Source organism: Anas platyrhynchos, chromosome 16 (genome assembly GCF_047663525.1).
Source record: "Anas platyrhynchos isolate ZD024472 breed Pekin duck chromosome 16, IASCAAS_PekinDuck_T2T, whole genome shotgun sequence".
In the NCBI taxonomy this organism is placed as follows: Eukaryota; Metazoa; Chordata; class Aves; order Anseriformes; family Anatidae; genus Anas; species Anas platyrhynchos.
In genome coordinates, this window is record NC_092602.1 from 2,039,569 (window position 1) to 2,057,941 (window position 18,373).

The following is an 18,373-nucleotide window of genomic DNA, read 5'->3' on the forward strand; positions in this document are numbered from 1 at the left end:
TCTCAAGGAAAATTCCTCTCCCACACAGCACACAAGGTGCGATGTCTGCAGGGTACGCACGCCGCTGAACTTTGCGGGCACAAGGTTTTGGGAGGCCAGGAAAGGATCTTGTGGATGGGTGCCTGGGGGAAAGCACCACGGGAGCCACCCCGCCAGCCAGCACAAGTTAATCCCCTGCAAGACTTGTCTTCAATAGGGAAGTGAAGCAACCTCTGGTCAAACCCAGCTTTAACTTAAAAATACTTGCTGACAAGTGCTGCTAATTGTGTAATCATCTAAAAGGAATCCAACTTCTCGAAACAACTGCAACCACTGACAAACTTCTTTGCTCCTGCTTGCAGCCCTCATCTGAAGAGGCACTATCTTGAGAACAAAAGATCACCGAGGCGTTATCAGCCCTTGAAATAAAGGAACTGGCTTGTGAAGATTTCTGTGTATTGTTTTTCCTTCCCCAAGTAAAACATCTCTTTTCTGAAAAATGCGTTGAACTAAGCAACTCCACATCAGGGACTCTACCAAAATTCCCCAGAGTGGATGAGTTTCTCACAGTGTCATTCCTATGGCTTGACTGTGAATGTTTGACTTCCTATTACTAGTCTATTCACTAAATGGTGAATTTCTCCATTAATTCAATTAAAATTTACCATGAAAGAATGTTGGTAACACTCAGAGCATCCTAATCTCCCACATCATGTTCCCCTTGGTGAGAAAGTTGAGCCCCTCTGTGAAACTGTTTCTGATTTCAAAAAAATTACCTCCCATATTTACAAAGGAAAAAGTCTAACACCTTTACTATGGTCTCGAGATGTGCCAGTGTTCTTAAAACCTTAAAACTTGAAGAAAAAGCATCAGTTTTGGCACTGTCTCGCAGGTAAACCATGTCTGTGCCAGGCTCTTCCGAGAAGCTGGCAGGGGCCATCAGGAGAGCGCAGCCCCTCAGGCTCTTTGTTTGGGGACATGGGATGTGCTGGCAGGGTGCGGCACGCAGCTGCGGATGGCACAGATTTCAGCACTGACAAGCAGATGCAAGTTAATCACATTAATAACCCAGCCAGGATCAGGCATTGCTCCCTGAGTAATGCCTCACCTTGCCTTTTCTAAAACCTAAAGCAAACACAAGCCTGAGCTCAGAAAAGAATGGAGCTGAGTTTCTGTGAGTAACAGCAGGAAGAAAGGGAGTTGGTGATCTGTGCTGGAAAAGGTCTCTGCAAAAGCGAGTTTTGCAATCTACAGGCACAGTTTCTACAAAAGAACAAAAAAGAAGCAAATAGTCACTATATAATTTTTCAGAGAAATTATAATTATATCAAGTAAAAATTACAAACTGAGTTTCCCAAGAAACTAAGGATTGAACATTAAATTGAACAGAACAACAACTCCTGACAATAGTTCCACTTGTAAACACTGTCACTGCGTCCATCAAGAAATGGGTGCTCACAGAGCTAACCATAATTTTTTTTTTTTTGCATCCACAAATACTACCTAATGAGCACAGAGAGTTTCTCTAATTCAGTATTTGTTCTCAGCTGTCAGTCAAACTTGTAATAGGTAAGGGAAAAAAAGATTACCTAGAGGATGACATCCATCTTTACACTCCTTTCTCCCTAAGTGAAAGAACACGTACTTTGTCTTTACCACATTCAAGATGCAGGCAGATAGAAGATGAGTAATGACTAATACAGTCAATCAGATGTAAATACCACGGAGAGTTTAAGTTATAAAGCCAAATTATAACTCAACTTACACAATGTTTTACAGGTTTCTGAGGTCCAGTCAGTATCTATCACTCCTCTTCAAGCTCTAGTTAGACACATCCTGCAATACAGCATTAAATTATTCCCACAGGTTCCTACTAAAGGCAAAGTATGCCTGCTATCTTACGAATTGCTGACTTCTTGCCAAGACGCGTGCTACGGTCTGTGCACAGCGTGGCCGAGCGCAGCTCACAAAGGCCACACGTGCTGCTTGTTCCCAGCTCATCCAGCAGCGTTTGGCCTGGCAGGGAGCAGCGTGAAGCCGTGAGGTGTGCAGGGAGCGCGCAGCAAGCACTGCTGAGTGCAGCTGGAGCAGCCAGGGCACATGAACTAAATAAAATGAGCTAAATAAAACAAACTAAATAAAATGAAGTAAATAAAATGAAGTAATTAAAGTGAAGTAAATGAACTCTAAGCCTGATGCCCCGCTCCTATAGAGGCTCTCAGTTCGGCGCAGTTTTGCTGAATTTTCACACACGTTACCATGCGGGCTCGTCATCCCCACCTCCACACCTGAGAGCCCCCAAAACCACACAAGGCGGCAATTTGGCAGCTGAAAAACCCCAAAGCGGGACCAAACCCATAGGCATGGGGTCACGGGCGGCTACAGGGGGGGGCACACCAGGGCGCTCCGACGGAGCCACCTACACGGACCTAGGGCTGCTGACTGGAAATAAGTGAACAAAATGGAAGGGGATAGAAGGGAAGGGAAGAACAAGGCACCCCCAAAAGCTTGGGGCACCCCCCCCGTGTGGCGGCGCTGCGTGAGGGGAGCCCTGAGGGCCCGGCCCGGCCCCTTCCCCCCGCCCCCGGCGCGGCTGCGCAGTGCGGTTCTGCGCTCTCATCATGGCGGCGCGGGGCCATGTGCAGGACCCCAACGACCGGCGCCTGCGGCCCATCTACGGTACGGGCCCCGCGGGGCTTGGGGAGGGGGGGGCGCCGCTTTTTGGGGGGTTTCGTCGCTTTTTGGGTATCTCTGATTTTTGCGGGAGCCCTGCCCCTTCGGTCTTTTCGCCGCCTGCTGTAGGGGAGCAGGAGGAGGACGGGGCCCGAGCGCCGTGTTGGTGTTTCAGGGTGTTTTAGCAGCTGGGAATTAGTTATTAGTAGTAATTATTAAAACGCAGCCAGGCAGGCTCGTTAGGGTGGTGTGTTGGGGTGTAGCGGCTGTTTGTATTGCTACAGAAATTGATTGAAATGTAAGGGTGAGGTAGCTGTGAGATGGTATTGTTGGGCACCCCCTGTGCTGAGCTGTCCCTGGATGTTCCCGGGGCTGCTCCCTGCTCCTGGGGTTGCTCAAGAAATTGTGGGCAAGTTTCTGTTTATGCAAATGCAGGGGAAGAAAAGAAAAACAATTCCCCAGGCTACGGTGTCGTTCCTTCAAAAATACAGAGAAAAAACTCTCCCTATGAACGCACGGAGAGCAGCCCTTAATTTGGGGTGAGCGCGCCTTGGGAACGGCCTCTGCAGCCCAGCACTGCCCTTAGAGTCAGGACCTTTCAGTTTATAGATTTGTATCTCTCTTGGGTCCCAGCGAAATCAAGGAAGGCTGTGTGGTTGCACTTGTATTGTTGTTTTAAAGTTTGCTGCATAATTATGATTGCAGTTGTGCAGTGTATTTAACAATTTTTTTTCTCCATTTATGATTGTATTTGTGCAGTTTACTTCTTCCCTTAATTTTCTCGTACATGCTGTGATTACACAAATAATTGCACATGAATAAATAGGGCAAAGTCTGAAATGTTCGTAAAACAAAAATGTGGTAAATTTAACAGATTAAAGCAGATGACGTTGAGATGTATTTCGCTGTACTGACTTCACAGAGCGTGGCTTTTACTGAGAGAGCTTTAGAAGTGCTTTCTCCCAGGTCTGGAAAGCGTTACCTGATTTCACAAAAGTCATAAAGTGGAGATATACAGCATGAGGTTAAAAGTCTGTTTCTTTACTTGAAAAAGCGCTTTTAAGTTTGCGCCTTGTGCATTGATTGCTTGGGGTTCCTTGACAGATCTGTTTATCTTTCATCTTAATTTGTCTGCCTTCACCTGGAGGTTCATGGGTTGCGTTTGCAGCCATCGAACGTATCCACCTACAGACCCACAACCAACGTGGACTTAAATGTTTTCCTTCACTTTGAATTTCTTTGGAAGTTGCCAGCTCCCTTAGCTTACAACAAACTTAATTGTTGCTAGCAAAACACTGTCTTTTTGTTCTGCTGCAGCTTAGAGAGGTTTGTGGTTTATTTGACTTACTTCAGAAGACCTAAAGCAGAGATCTTATCAGTGCAGCTCGTTGTTAGACAACTCCAAGACCGGTGGGTAATCTGTAAGTGAGCCATGCAACACAGATCCTTAAATCAAGACATCTCTGCCTGCGTATGGAGGGATCACCAGGATGCTCTGCTGCAGAGTTCTTAAAACCTCTTCACTGATAAATCTGTGCTTAAGTTTTAATGTTAAAAGGTGATGTACAGGCTTCAGTAAGGTGAAATGGCCAACTAACCTGTGTGAAGGCAGAATATTAGGGTTTCAAGCCATCTGTATATTTTATACAGCAACATTTCGTTTTGGTTAGTGTGGGCAGGCTGCCTCATTTGAGGTTTTGTCTGTACGGTCTCAGGAGTCCAATTAGCCCTACTCCAAATTTGTACCACTTGGCTATGGAAGCAAATGTTAAAGCTGCTGGAGATGTAAATCTCACTGGTACAGATGCACATTTTGCACTGAAGATCACCTCATTTTACTAAAGATCACCTCTTAGTGAGAGCTCTTTTCATGAGAGCCACAGTTTTGAAAAAAAAAAGGTGTGTAATGTAACTTCAATGGTCTAGCATTATCTCTGCTCGTAACCTGTCAGGGGAGAGGCCAGAACAGCGTGAGCAGACCTGTCCCTGTTGGCATGTCAGGTGCAGCCCAGCTTTTCTGAAGGTTCAGGTTAGTAGGTATGAATTTTGGAAGGAGGGGAAGCACGGAGGGCCCATGTTCTAATCTAAAATAGCTGGTTTGTCGTTGTAGAAAAATTGCTGGTTTGTCTACATGCTGTAGATGGAGCTGAAATTCATAATACAAAGCTGAGAGAAGTGGTCTTGAGGCAGAGCTTTTCTACAGCTGAAGTGTTACTGGGTAGTGGGATGTCCTCACTCCGCTTTTTTGGCTTTGAAACTTCCCTGTTTAAAGCTTGGTGATACTCTGTTCACTCTGACGGGCTCATTCTGCTTGAAATACAGACCGTGTGGACAAGTAGGTCTTCTCGCAGCACTTTGATGGATTGGGAGTTTATGATTCCTAACCTGCTGTGTGTTAAAAGTCATTCAGAGTCTCCCAAAGGCACACCAAATTAATTTCTACTTTTACTGGAGCAAAGAGCGTAGTGAAGAGCTATAGCAGCAGGACTCGTTCTATTGTACAGCTCTTTTGTTGGTGTAATGAGCTACGGGGAGTAATTACAAAAGCTTGTTTGTGTGAATGACTAGAGATGAATACTGGGGCTACAAAGTGACATGTTTCCTGAATGTTTGGCTTAGTAGTAATTGTGCAAGGAAAAGGGGTTTTGCACTACCAGCCTAACAGCACGGAACTCTGCGATGAAGGTAGAGGTAGGCTTCCCGAATGGTCTGGCGGCCTGTTGTAATTCTGTGTATGTTCTTCTTACGCAGATTATCTTGATAATGGCAATAATAAAATGGCAATCCAGCAAGCAGATAAACTGCTCAAAAAACACAAGGATCTTCACTGCGCAAAGGTAAGCGGGGTGGTTGGTCGCTGAGCTCGTTTGCTGAGTGTGGTTTGAGACCTGGAGCATTTCACTGGGCTTTTCCAGCAGTGCCTGTGAGCTTCTAGAGATCACAGCGGGTTCTGAACCCTCCAAACACAGAATTCTCACAATTTTGTGTTTGAAAAATCATACAGATCTGCCTAGGGAGGTGCCTCTGATGACTGGTATATGTGGTTACACCTGTGCTGATTGTCTAGAGCCCTGCCAGAGCCACTGCAAGCAACCAGGGCAGATGAGCTGTGCCTTAAAATGCCTCCTTTAGACATTAGGTTGAGGTACTTTGTAGTAGTTTGGAGCAAAGCTTTCACTTGGAAGGAGTGTTCCTTACTGAAACTTAACCAGGAGGTTTCTGAGGCATCCGCTCTTCTGTCTCTTCTGCTGCCCTCCTTGTGCCCCTGTTGAAGGGGAAGGAGTTTTGTTCCTCACTTTCCTGAACATTTGAGTGTCTTTCTACTGTTCTCTTTTCCCTATGGATTTTCCTCTGCAGTTCATACCACTTCTACATTTTGGAAACTTCCCAAGCTGAAGTGAGTGTCATTGACCCGAATCTCATTTCTGTCACTTCTCTCTGGCCAGTTATTAAAAGAAAAAAAATGAAAATTGGTCAGTTTTCAGCCTGCAGGTAGGAAAATCTGAGTTGCAGCGGATGCCTTAGTGGCCTGCATGCGTGTTAAGAAATGCAAAGCCACACTGTTTGATGCAGCTTGCATTTGGAAATTTTCCTCTGCAGCCATATGGATTAGAAGCTCCATAAAAACTTGAGTTCTGTAGAAATAATTAGCTGCTTGGGCAAAAACCCTCTCCTCACGAGGAATGAGAGGACTTTCACTGGTAACTGCCAACTGTGTTCCTAACAGCTGTCTCTGTGTTGTATCAATAGGTTCTAAAGGCAATTGGCTTGCAGAGAACTGGCAAGCAGGATGAAGCGTATGCTCTGGCACAAGAAGTAGCAGCACTTGAGCCCACAGATGACAATTCCTTGCAAGCACTGACTATTCTTTACCGGGAAATGCACAGACGTAAGCTTTTTCCTTTGCCTCTCTTAGAAATCATAGTTATTTATGTTCTTCTAAAGTATGTGGGACCCGTATTATTATTTTATTTTTTTTTGAGAAATGCACAGAGTCCAGAGTTCAAATATGGGTGTATTTTTAAGAGGCTGTAGTTGAGGGGTTCAGGCCCTGAGAAGCTGTGTAACAGAAGGGAAATCCTGGCCTCTCATTTGACAGTTACCTTTTTGAATGTGGATCCTCACAGCAGGATGTTATCTTAAAATACTAAATTGTGAATGACTGAGTGAAACTGCGTGTCCTCTTCTGAAAGAAGCCAGAGCTCACATGGTGCTTATCTGCATCTCTAAACAGTTGTTGTTTCTGGCAGCTTCTTGTGGGTCTTGGTGGTGGTAGCAATGTTTACTGTTGAATCACTGGAGCAAATAACAATGGGGTGAAACAACTGTTGTAGAAATAGATGAGTTGTATCAATCTGCAACCATTTTTTGATGCATAGCAACTGCTTATGCCCCTCTAATCTCTTTCTTTCTGTGATGTACACACATACATGTATGTAGTTAAAGTGTTACTTCCTAAACACTACGAAACTTCTGTGTGTTGTGACTACAAAATAAACAAACCCTAGAGAATGTCAAAAGCCTTCCTGGGATTGTAAGCAGCTTGCTTAAACATTAAGCACAGGTCTTTAACTTTGAGGTTTATAGCTCAGAAAGGAAAAAGTGGTTTTTAACTACTTACACGACCAGAAGTGGAAGAAAACTGATATGTAAAATTATATGTAAACTGTGTGAAAACTGAAATACAAACTATATTTTGTTTTTTAATACTCCGTTGAGATGTGATTGTTTTTCATCCTTCTGTTTTTACATATCATAGTATCATAAGTATTGTGTCATGATAGGCCTATTGTTAAGAAGTATGGTGTGAAGTATTTCACTTGTTAAGGGTACTAAAGCAGGCAATTGAGAAGGAACAGGATATGACTAACGCGGACAAACCTGCGAGAAGAGTAAATAATTGGATATTAGGCTCTGAAAATGCTTTGTGTTTTGATACATAATTTACGTGGAGGCATCATTCCGCCAGGACTGGAAGTCTTGATTTAGTTTTAATGGTCCAAAGTAGATAAACTTACTTAAGGCAAGACTTAGAAGTATTTCTGATCAGTTGTTGCTGTTAATTTTTTTTTTTTTAGCATTTCCCCTGTTTGTAGTGCATGGGGTCTTCTGGCGGAGAGCGCAATTTCTGTGGTCGATGAGCATAATTAGATTACCCTTCAGAGTATCACTGATGCTAATTTTAGGTAGCCATGCTTTAAATTTAATCCCCAATGTATCTCAACTCAAACCTGTGGTTTTGGTTTAGCGGAGCTGGTAACTAAGCTTTATGAGGCAGCTGTGAAGAAGGTCCCCAACAGCGAAGAGTATCACTCTCATCTCTTCATGGCCTATGCCAGGGTTGGAGAATACAAGAAGATGCAACAGGTACGATCAACGACTTGTGTTCTGGTTGTTCTGAGGTGACACTTGAAGTCTTTATCATACTGGTAAGGCCTTTTTAAGTTGCATGTAATCGTCCAGAAAGCTAAGGCTGAGCTAGTGCAGGAGTTAGTCTGCTGGTTCATACGGAAGGGCTGAGAAAGCCGTTATCTTAGGGGAAAGGTTCTGTGAAGGCAAATGCTTCCTTTTCCTCTCAAGACGTGTGATAATTGTGCTTTCTGCATGCATATCTGAACTGATAGGATATGCTGGTGATTTGGGGATGGGAGGTTTTTGTCAATTAGGGTTGCACAGTATGGTGTTACCTATGAGGCAGTGTATTATGAAGGAGTTAGGGAGTAGGTACGAGATGATATAGCGGGATAGCCTGATCCATGTTTTCAAACTTGATTTCTTCTTTAATTTGCTGCCCTGTTTACAGAAAGCTATCTTATCCGTGCTTTTGCCTACAGAATCTAACATAAAAGTAGACTTGTATAGGTCATAACTCAGTGAAGAGAAACTTAAACGTGCTTTCTTTAAGTACACTGCCTCAGCTGGCAGAACATTGTCGTACTGGTTAGCTTTGTTTTCAGCCCTTCCAAATTAGGTGCCTGGAGAATGCCTATAAATGGAAGATTCTTTTCAGAGCATGTGCGCTCACTCTTCTGTATAAAAAAGCACAGAGCCAAGTAAATGACTCCTAATCTCCCTGTTGCTCCCGCTGTGTTAAGGTGACTTGAATTTTTGTACAAGAGTGGTTTAAATACCTAGAAGGACACATTGAGCTGTAGTGTTGTTCTCCTTTCTAAGAGTGCTGCTTGAGATCAAAATATAGACAGGGGCAAAGATATTGATGTATGTGAAATTTACCAAGGTTCTTCCTGCTTGATATATATTGTGTAGCTGAATATCCAAAAAGTCAAGGTTAATTTAAACCATATTCTATCTCCTCTCCAAGTGGAGCTATGTTATATCTGATAGTCCGTCCACTTATTCGTAACCAGAAGTTTTCAGAGATGCTGTGATAAATGCCTGTATGAAGTTTGTTTCGGTCTCAATTTTTTGCTTGTTTCATTTTGTTATTACGTGTAGGCTTTAAATACTCCTTTACTGATCAACCTGAGTTATGGTGTCTCAAATAAGAACTTCATATATATTGGTCATAGCAAACCTAATACTGTGTTTTGTGTGTGTTTGGGGAGTGTTTCCAAAAATCTGAGCTAATATACCATGATTTTTTTCTGATTAAAAACTAATTCTAGGTATTCCTGTCCATATATTGTTTTAAAGGCTTTATCAGCTTCGAGTGGAACATCACTCTCCTGTCTTTATATTTTAAGGTTCAGAATCTCCTAGGAACCTGAGCTCACAGTTATATCAGAATTAGGCTGTATAAGACTGAATAGCACCAGAGGCTTGCTTTAGCTGTAGTAAGGGATGTAGCAGAGGGTTGCTAACTGATTGGAGAGTGAAAATAACCTTTGGTTGCCTGTGTCCTGGGGTATTTCAGCTGAGAATAATGGCAAGTGCAAACTGAGAACACAGTCAGAAAATGAGCAGAGAAGTCCTGTGGAAGGAGTAGTATTCTATTATGTATGGTTCCTTATAATTAATTTTGCTAGGGAAAAAGTGATGTCTGTCATTCTACACAGACACTGGAAATCTGTGAGAGAAACACTAGAAGAACTGTTTCTGTGCTAGGCTAGAAAATCTTGAATGCTTCAGTTCTGCTTTGATGCAGCCAGGCTTTCAGCTTGACCTTTGTGTAAGCGCTGCTCTGCGTGTACAGGTGCCTTCGTCTCTCGGGTATCTCAGTGTGTCTGAAATGAGTGAAGGGCAGTTGCTTACCCGAGGAAGGCCTTTTAGCACTTACTGAGCATGCTAGTGAAAATCCACGCTGGAAACATCTCCCTTGCTCTTAAAGAATAAGTCTTTGGCTTCCTGCTGCAGTTACCATTTCTAATTAAAGCTTCATCTGTTCAGGCAGTCAGACATGCACATGCTCACTGCTGTTCCTTGTCAGACTAGCACAAAGTATTTGATCTTTGAAATGGTTTCACCTTCTTTCTTCTTCTTTAGAAGTAAGCTAGGTATCGGAAGGGCTTATGGGTTACTAAAAATCCTCTACTCTAGCTGATAATTCTGAGTTATTTCTTGCCATTGTTGTTGTTTAACTTGTGTTGTCTGTCATGAGTTCATAAACAGATGTGGTTTAGGATTAATTATTCCGTCTTCTATTTTTCAGGCTGGAATGGCACTTTATAAGATTGTACCCAAAAATCCTTACTATTTTTGGTCCGTGATGAGCTTGATCATGCAGGTGTGTACAGTGTTGCAAATGAGTTTGACTTTCACTGCAAGTATAGTGCAAACCTAGAAATGTTTTGAGTGAAAACAGATATTTTAAGTAAAATGTCTGTTTGAACCACTTCTGTATGATGCTGGGAGGATGGAACCCTCTTGAAACCACATTGCTAAAATGGTCGAAAACAAATGCAGTGGTTTTTAATGCAGCTTGACTGGTCTGCCTTACCACACTTACGCAATTTGATTTCTTCTCTTATCTGGACTAGTACCCTACTGTCTCTCAAGTTAGAAAGGTAACGAATAGCATCTGTACCCCGTTATACAGAAGTGTTCTGTTAGTAGGCTGTAGAGGTTCTAGGAGTTCTGGACTTAGCACGTCTTTCAGACTGCAGAAAGCGTGCGGTAACAGCAGCTCAGCTGTGCTGCTTTTAGGTTGTTCAGCTGCTACTGAATCTGCTGACAAAGTGTTGGCCAAGCAAAAAAATAAGCAGAGAGGCGTTAGTTACATTCTCTAAAATACCATAGCATGGAGAATACAAGCATGTTCTTGCTACATGTTACTTGCTGGGGGTTTTGCATGTCTAGAGCCTCTATACAACGTAATCAAGAGTGTTTCCAGGATGCTTATTTAAGGCAGAGAGAGCAGGGTTGCTCTCTTCATGTTGTGGATGGTAGTTCTGAACGTGTGGGTTGGGGGTATGGGGTTAAAGCATCTGATTTACTTTTTTCCTCTTTTAGTGGGGCAGTTGAACTGTTACAGTAATTCTTCCTCCCTTTAGTCTATTTCAGCACAGGATGAAAACCTCTCCAAGACGATGTTTTTGCCACTAGCTGAAAGAATGGTGGAAAAAATGGTGAAAGAAGATAAGATCGAAGCTGAGGCTGAAGTAAGACATGCAGATATTTTCAGCTTGACTTGAATGTTACTGAGACAAGGAATGCAGCGTTAAAGGAAGCTGATTATTTTAACAATTTTCTGAGATAATAATCAGTGTCCTGGAAGTAATGTGAATGTAGTAGGACAGAAGGAAAACAGAGCGGAGATCTGGGAGAGATGCGTGAGAGTGTGGCCAAGGAATTTATTTGGCATTTGATTTGACAGATGAAGTACTTGTTTTTGCTCCCTGGGAGGCCCCAAGAGAAACTTTAGGACTGAGAATGGAAAAAAGACCTAAATTCCTCAGTGCTCCACCCTCTGGGATGCTAAAGATAGCTTTGCAGTCCTTGCTATCTCCTAATGACAGTAACAAGAGTCACTTTATTTCTTGGCATACCTGTATTTGTTTCACTAGCAAATTTCATTGCTTTCTTTTAAGGTTGAACTTTACTACATGATTCTGGAACGTTTGGAGAAATATCAGGAAGCCTTAGATGTTGTGAGAGGAAAACTAGGAGGTAATGTTTTCTGTCAATTAATAATCACAGTCGTGTGGTGGAACAGCAGTTCTCTTTTGCTTTGGGTTTGTCCACTGGCTACAAAAAAAGCTGTAAGCAAGCCTGACTCTTAGCATCAGTTTCAAACGTTGAAGCAAATTCTGGAAGTGATCTTGTGCAGTCTTCTTTTACCGAACTGTTCATGATACTTAAGTGTTATATTCAGTGATGAATTTTATCCTACATTTTTAGGGACTCTTCTTTCTGGTGATTAAAATGCTTTTGCAGTTTTAAGAAATTGGGATGTGAAGATTTCCGCAGGAAATCTGGCCTTTCTTCTGTTGCATTACTGCTTTGCATCCTTGGCTGTAAGAAGATGCTTTATTCAGAAAGCAGAGAAGGAAATGCATTGATTAATCAAATCTGCCCTTCTGTTTTTAATTTAGAGAAGTTAACAAGTGAGCTGCAAAGCCGTGAGAACAAGTGTATGGCAATGTACAAGAAGCTGTGTAGGTGGCCAGAGTGCAACGCGCTGTCGAGAAGGCTGCTGCTGAAAAAGTGAGATGATGATTCTGCAATCCTACTGAGAGCTGAAGGAAAAATCCTGGCTGGTCATGAATTGCATTGTGTAGTGGTTCTTATAAGTGGTTGTTAAAGCAGAAGAATATCAGGTTCTCAAAGCATTTCTAAACATTTGAACTCCAAAGCCTGAGGAGGAAGGCAACAAAAGTGAATGCTAAAGGACAGTGGTGAAGGTCACAGGGAGAGTCTGTCAGTAGCATAGTTGCTTCTCTTTGACTTTGAAGGTTGAGTTCAGCTACATGTTCATGCAATAAACTTGTGTTTCCCTTACTTCTGAAGGCTGTGCTGGCTGTCCAGCTCTTTTTTTTTTTATGGTGGGAGAGGAGAACAACTGCATTTGTCTAATTTTCTGAAACTTCATTTCTCTCACTTGGCCAGACTTTATCCTGGGAAACACATGCTTTGAACAGATGCATCAGAAGAGAGCATGCTTATAGACCAAATCTGTTTCTTGGAACTGTCAGGAGAGATTTGTCCTTTGGTTTTTGTATTTAGCTATGTCCTAAACTTAACTACAAGCTCAGTACAGAGTCTTGAAGGTTAGCAGGTCCTGTATCCACTGTTCAAAGAGACAGCAAAATGTTTCTTCCAGAATTGTTCTTGGTACTAATGTTTGATAGGTATACTTGCAGAAGGCAGAACTGGAGGAAAATAAGAGTCTGTTTTATGGGAAACTTGGAAGTCGTAAGGGGAGAAATCATCTCGCAACACTGATGATGAGTAGAACTAGTTAGTATAAGGACGCTTTATCTTTACCTCTTTGTACGTGGCCATCTCCTATTCTGTACTTTTAAATTGTTCTGAACACAGAGAGGTGAAACTTGTGCTTCAGCATTCTGTGGAGGTATTCATGAGCTGAGTCCAATGGTTGGAATGTAAATATTAAGATGAGAATTTTTAACTTGTCTCGATTCCTTATGGAAATTGTCTCCTTTATTACATTTCAAGAAACTCAGGATAATGGCATTCCTCTCAGATGTGAGACCTTTTCAAGGAGAAATGATTCTTAGTACACTTGTGTGTTTTGTAATGTAAATATGATACTCCTTAAATTCAGTTTTTGTAAGGAATGCAGTTTTAGAAGTGAATTACTGTTTTGGCAATTCCCTAAACTTCTTGTTCTGTGCCTGCTTTTTGTTTCAGCTCAGATGATTGGCAGTTCTATATAACTTACTTTGATTCAGTGTTCCAACTCATAGATGAATCCTGGACACCTCCGCTGGAAGAAGAACAGTAAGTTAACAGTTCTGCATTGGATTTCTTTCTCCTTTGTGATGCAGAGAACTTCTTGCCTTCATGTATAGTGTTGTCCCTGTCTTTGGGTGGGTGACTTCCTGGCATCAGGCCCCAAATGTTGTCTTCTCCCTGTTTTATTTTGGAGGCTGGCAATAGTCTGTTGGAAACAGCTGTGTAAAGTGGTTTGTACACGGTAGAGCTCTTCCAGTTTGTATTTTTCATAGTGATTGAATTAGAGAAGCCATCATGCCAGGTTTCCTTAAGAGTGTTCTGGGAATATGCTGAGCATGTGTTTTCAGTGTCCTAGGAATGAGGGAAAAAATCAAGGAGTCTTCTGTTTCTGTAATTGCACAGGTCTTTGGAAGGAGAGGTACACTATTCTATCGAGCAAGCTGTGAAATTTATAGAAGAGAGGATAACAGAAGAATCTAAGAGCGCTCGGCCACTTCGGGGACCATATTTAGCTAAACTGGAGCTGATTAGACGTTTGCGTTGCAGAGGTTGTAATGATGAATATAAACTAGGTAAGAGCCACTAACTGGATGATAAATGAATCATTGGGGGAGAACTCAAAACAAGCTCTTTGTATTCAGTGGGAATTTAATTCAGCAGTGTGGTATTAAAATCTCTGTGCTGGTTTCAGTATGTAAAGGATTTTGATATCACTAGAAGATGAAGCTTGAGGAAAGGAAGATAGTTCAGGCTACTTCAGGCTTGTAAAAGCAATCAGGGAAACATTTAAAAGGACTTACTGGACTTTAAGAGCATATGATCTGTTACACTTTGATGAAAAGTGCATTCCTGATGCACTGCTTTTGTAAAAAGTCCTTCTGTTTAGCTGTAATAATCTCTGGGTGTTCATTCTTTTTTTTTTTTCCCCAATAACACCAGGATTTGTTTTCTTAACAACTTGCATTTAAAAATTACAGTTAGGGAGTCAGTGAAGGAGAGGGTATGATTACAGCAATACCTGTGCTTACTGGTTCCTTTTGTATTTCCATCCAAAAATAACTAACTAGATAAGCAGAGACTCTGTATGCATGCCCGTTATGCTGAGCTCTTATCTGCCAAAGTAGCTTGAATGAAGCTCTTAGAATTTTGTGTCTCTCTCTCTCCTTGGTTATCAAAGACATTGAGCTTCTGATTAAAATCTACAGTAGTGCAGCTATTTGTTCTGTAACTCAGTTTGTGATCTCAAAGAAAAAATGAGTTAAAGATTTCTCACAGTGATTTCATAGGTTCAGCTTTTAATGGAGCATATTAAAAGGATGAACTGGCCTTTTTCCTAGGTGATCCAGAAGAACTAATGTTCCAATACTTCAAAAAATTTGGGGACAAACCCTGCTGTTTTACTGATCTCAAAGTATTTGTGGATCTCCTCCCATCCAGCCAATACACAAAAGTAAGTAAAGGGTAAGATGGTGGCAGAAACTGCAGCGCTTGTTTGCACTTTGTGCTTTTCTCTTAAGACACCTCTGGGTCATACTAAGAGAGAAAAAGCTGAAGTTGAGTGTTTGGAATAGTGAATAGAGAGGTATTTGCTGCTTGCTGTTACGCAAAGCATCCTTCGCCTTTCCCTTCCTACCAATGCCATGCTTTTCCTGTTAAAGTTGTATATTGAATCGGAAAGATCCGATTTCTTATTGATGCAGGTAGGATGCTACTGAGGTGTCTTTCTTGGCTCTTCTGCAGCGCTGAACAATCTGCATGCTGATGCTGATTACAGGGTGACCAAGGGACCTACTGCAACTTTTCCAGAATCTTTCTGAAATAAGCTCCCTTTAATTGAAAGGCCTGTTTGTGCAGAGTCAGGAGCAGCTCTTGAATGACTTCAGCAGCTGGGAATCCCGTCACTCATCCCATTGTTTCCCTAAGCCATTGTACAAAATGCAGTGCTGGCTAAGGCTAGACAGCTGTTGATAAAATGTTTGTAAACAAAGTGCAGAGAGTGTTGTTGGTTTTCACAGCTTATTAAAATATTTTTTGACTGGTAATACAAGCTCGTCCTCCAGCCTTATTAGTAAGGAGAGAAAGGTGGCCTTGGCAGGTAGTCATTATTGCTGATGTTTTGAGTCAGAAGGTGTGTTCTTGCCCCACTGGCAACAGATGTGGTCAGTAGTGTACTTAACTGGAAGTGGGGGTACCATTGCAAGGTAACCTGTGAGTCTGGAAGCTTTGAACAAGTGTTACTGCTTTTTTAAGAGTTCTTAATAAAGTTACAGTTCAGTAGCTGAGATTGTGGTGATCCTGCTGGGCCAATATGCAGGTACTCCAAAAATAATTGTCATAATATCAATCTTGAATTTCTAGAGGCATAAACTGAAGTATGCAATGTAGTGATTTGCTTGCTCTTGCCCACCTCAGTAAAATTTCAAACTGAAAGTATTTTCAACAAAATCTTCATCAAAATCTATGGGAAAAATAGAATTTTTGTGCTTGGTCATCTGTTCCTTTTACCTAGATGTCTTGAATGTTTTGTTTTATTTTTGTTTTGCCCAGAGCAAGTGTTTGCAGTTCTTGTGTTTCAAGACCAAATGTAGTAAAGCTGAATTAATCAGCTTTAACTCGTTTTTAAGTCTGTAAACACTACTGAATTTTAAAGCAAGGAAAAAAATAAATGTTCACTTCTCGTTGTGAGAAGTCTGCTGTCACCCATTAAATAAAGTTGTAAACAAGAGGCTGCTTTTCTTACAACTTAATTTAGAAAAGTCATTAATCAAAGATGATGACCTCACTGGGCGCGCTGCATTGCTTCAGAGTTGAGAGAAAATATAACAGCTAGTACAAAACCACCATTTCCTTTAAGCGTGCTGTAAGGCCTTTTGGTAACTAATTATTTTAATTGCATAGGTTATTAGTGTGAGTGTTAACAAGTGCTTGAAATCCCTGTGTGTCAATGTTTTGGAAACTTTCCTGATATATTTTTCCCCCTCTGCTTGATGAAACTCACTAGGCTGTTAAGCAAAATGATAACTTTTGCTGGTCACCTTCTCCCCACAGCCCCCCAGAAATGCACTGATGTCAGTGTGATGTCAAGATTTATTCTGACACTTCCACCTCATTTCTTTTCTTGGTTTGAGGGAGGATATGATGTCTCTGTTCATGCAGTCCCGGAGGCCCTGCAGTAAAATTTAACAACGGTGTTTCTCTTCCAGTTCATCAGTCAGTTGCTGGAAGTAATCCCCCTGTCAGCGGCAGCAGAGAGCGAAGTTGCACTGCCAGCTGATATCAAAGCCCTCCAGCAGCACTTGTGCGTGGTGCAGCTCACCAGGTTGCTTGGCATCTACCATGCCATGGATAAGAAGGAAAAGCTGACTGCGGTCCGAGAGTTGATGTTAAGATACCGCCATGGATTGGAGTTCGGTGAGGAAAAATCTTGCAAGTAGTGGTTGCGGTTTGTTTGCAACTCTTTGTGAGTAAAAATTCAATTTTTCCAGGGGAACAGAACAACACAAGCTCTGGCCTGCATCACTGGTGTATAGCAGCCATCAAGCAGCTAGATAACTGTGCGCTCTCCTTTATGGCTACATCCTTGGATGTACCTGAATTAATCTATTTCCTTTTAATTTTCGTTCTTTTCAATCGTCTTAAAATAAATGAGGCGTTCTGTGTAGCTCAGGTGGCACATTGCTATGCTTGCAAAGTTGCTCGTGCCTTTAAGCAAAGCCAGGCTGTATCGCTGGTGTATGTAGGACAAAAATATAGGCGTTAATACTTATTTTTAAATCTTGCAACTGTAGAAGGGTTTTATCATTTCATCAAGTGTCAATGTACGAGGTAGCCAGAAAATTTTTTCAAAGTCATAACAGAAATTTCGTCATTACCAGAAAAATAACAGAACTTGTTTGAAGAGCTGCTTTCTTTCAGTGCTTCTATCTGGAGTTTGAATCCAAGAAAAAAAGAGCTATAATCTGAGACAGAAAAACATGCTGCTTTTGCATTTCAAGCAGAATGAATTAGAAAAAAAATGTATGAAGAGATATAGCATGTGCACAGTTGTTTCAGTTATAAAATCCAGAGTTTCCTTTAGAAATTAAGCAGTGGTTAATCATCTGTCAGATGGCTGTGTCACTTGATAATGCTAGCAAGGTGAGAAACAGCTGACAGCGCTGTAGTGACAAATATTTTAACTATGCAACTCAGGGCAACTTTGTTTTTCTTTTTAGGGAAAACGTGTTTGAAAACTGAGTTGCAGTTTTCAGATTATTACTGTCTGCTTGCAGTTCACCTGCTGCTTGATCTGTGGCTAGAGGAAGGTATGTTTGTAAAATCGCTTAATGCTTCCTGGGATGGTTGGGGTAGGGAGATTGGGTCCCTGTGGCCAGTGTGTACCTGACGTGCCTTGTTTGTCCCGTAGCTTTCTGTATTTTTTTCACTGTGAGGTATTTCAGGAGCTTCCTTGTTCAGCTGGCATTTGAGCTTAGTATCACTGACCTCTAAAGGAATTTTTTGATTCATTTGTGTAGGTCCTGGCAGTTTTGCTGCTGACTGTTGCAGCTCAGCGCTGTCCCCAGGAGTTTGTTCCAAGTTTCCCACGTAGATACTGTTTTTTTCTGTCCCTTTGCACAAGTTATGCTGACAACTCCCTTCTGATTCCAGAGATGTTTTGAGAGTATTTCTTTCCCTCCCTGACATACTTTGTCTTCTGGATCCCTGGCTTCTAGATGTTTGCTGAGATGTGCTGCTTTGTCTTCCGTATTCCTATCTGCCACATCAGCTCTGCCCATTAGTCTCCTAATTCCAGAATCTGTCCCCAGCGTGTGAGGGCTGTGCTCTGCAGATTTGAGCTGGATATTCCCTGTGCAGAGTTACTTCTCCACCTTTCCTTCAGAGAAAGCTATGATGCTGGGGTGGGTGC

General features: G+C 41.9%; 1 protein-coding gene across 2 annotated transcripts in view; it reads left to right on the plus strand.

Annotated features, from left to right (window-relative positions):
- Window positions 1-2,464: 2,464 nt before the first annotated feature.
- NAA25 (N-alpha-acetyltransferase 25, NatB auxiliary subunit) overlaps window positions 2,465-18,373 on the plus strand; it is a 29,726-nt gene continuing 13,817 nt past the window's right edge. For both annotated transcript variants that reach the window (XM_038187303.2, XM_072024158.1), the window contains exons 1-13: window positions 2,465-2,658; window positions 5,404-5,489; window positions 6,403-6,541; window positions 7,901-8,019; window positions 10,262-10,336; window positions 11,103-11,210; window positions 11,640-11,718; window positions 12,144-12,255; window positions 13,423-13,512; window positions 13,870-14,039; window positions 14,805-14,917; window positions 16,671-16,878; window positions 17,682-17,771. In XM_038187303.2, the coding sequence (XP_038043231.1) occupies window positions 2,601-2,658; window positions 5,404-5,489; window positions 6,403-6,541; window positions 7,901-8,019; window positions 10,262-10,336; window positions 11,103-11,210; window positions 11,640-11,718; window positions 12,144-12,255; window positions 13,423-13,512; window positions 13,870-14,039; window positions 14,805-14,917; window positions 16,671-16,878; window positions 17,682-17,771 (1,447 nt within the window). In that variant the 5' untranslated portion in view covers window positions 2,465-2,600. The remainder of the gene's footprint in view (window positions 2,659-5,403; window positions 5,490-6,402; window positions 6,542-7,900; window positions 8,020-10,261; window positions 10,337-11,102; window positions 11,211-11,639; window positions 11,719-12,143; window positions 12,256-13,422; window positions 13,513-13,869; window positions 14,040-14,804; window positions 14,918-16,670; window positions 16,879-17,681; window positions 17,772-18,373) is intronic.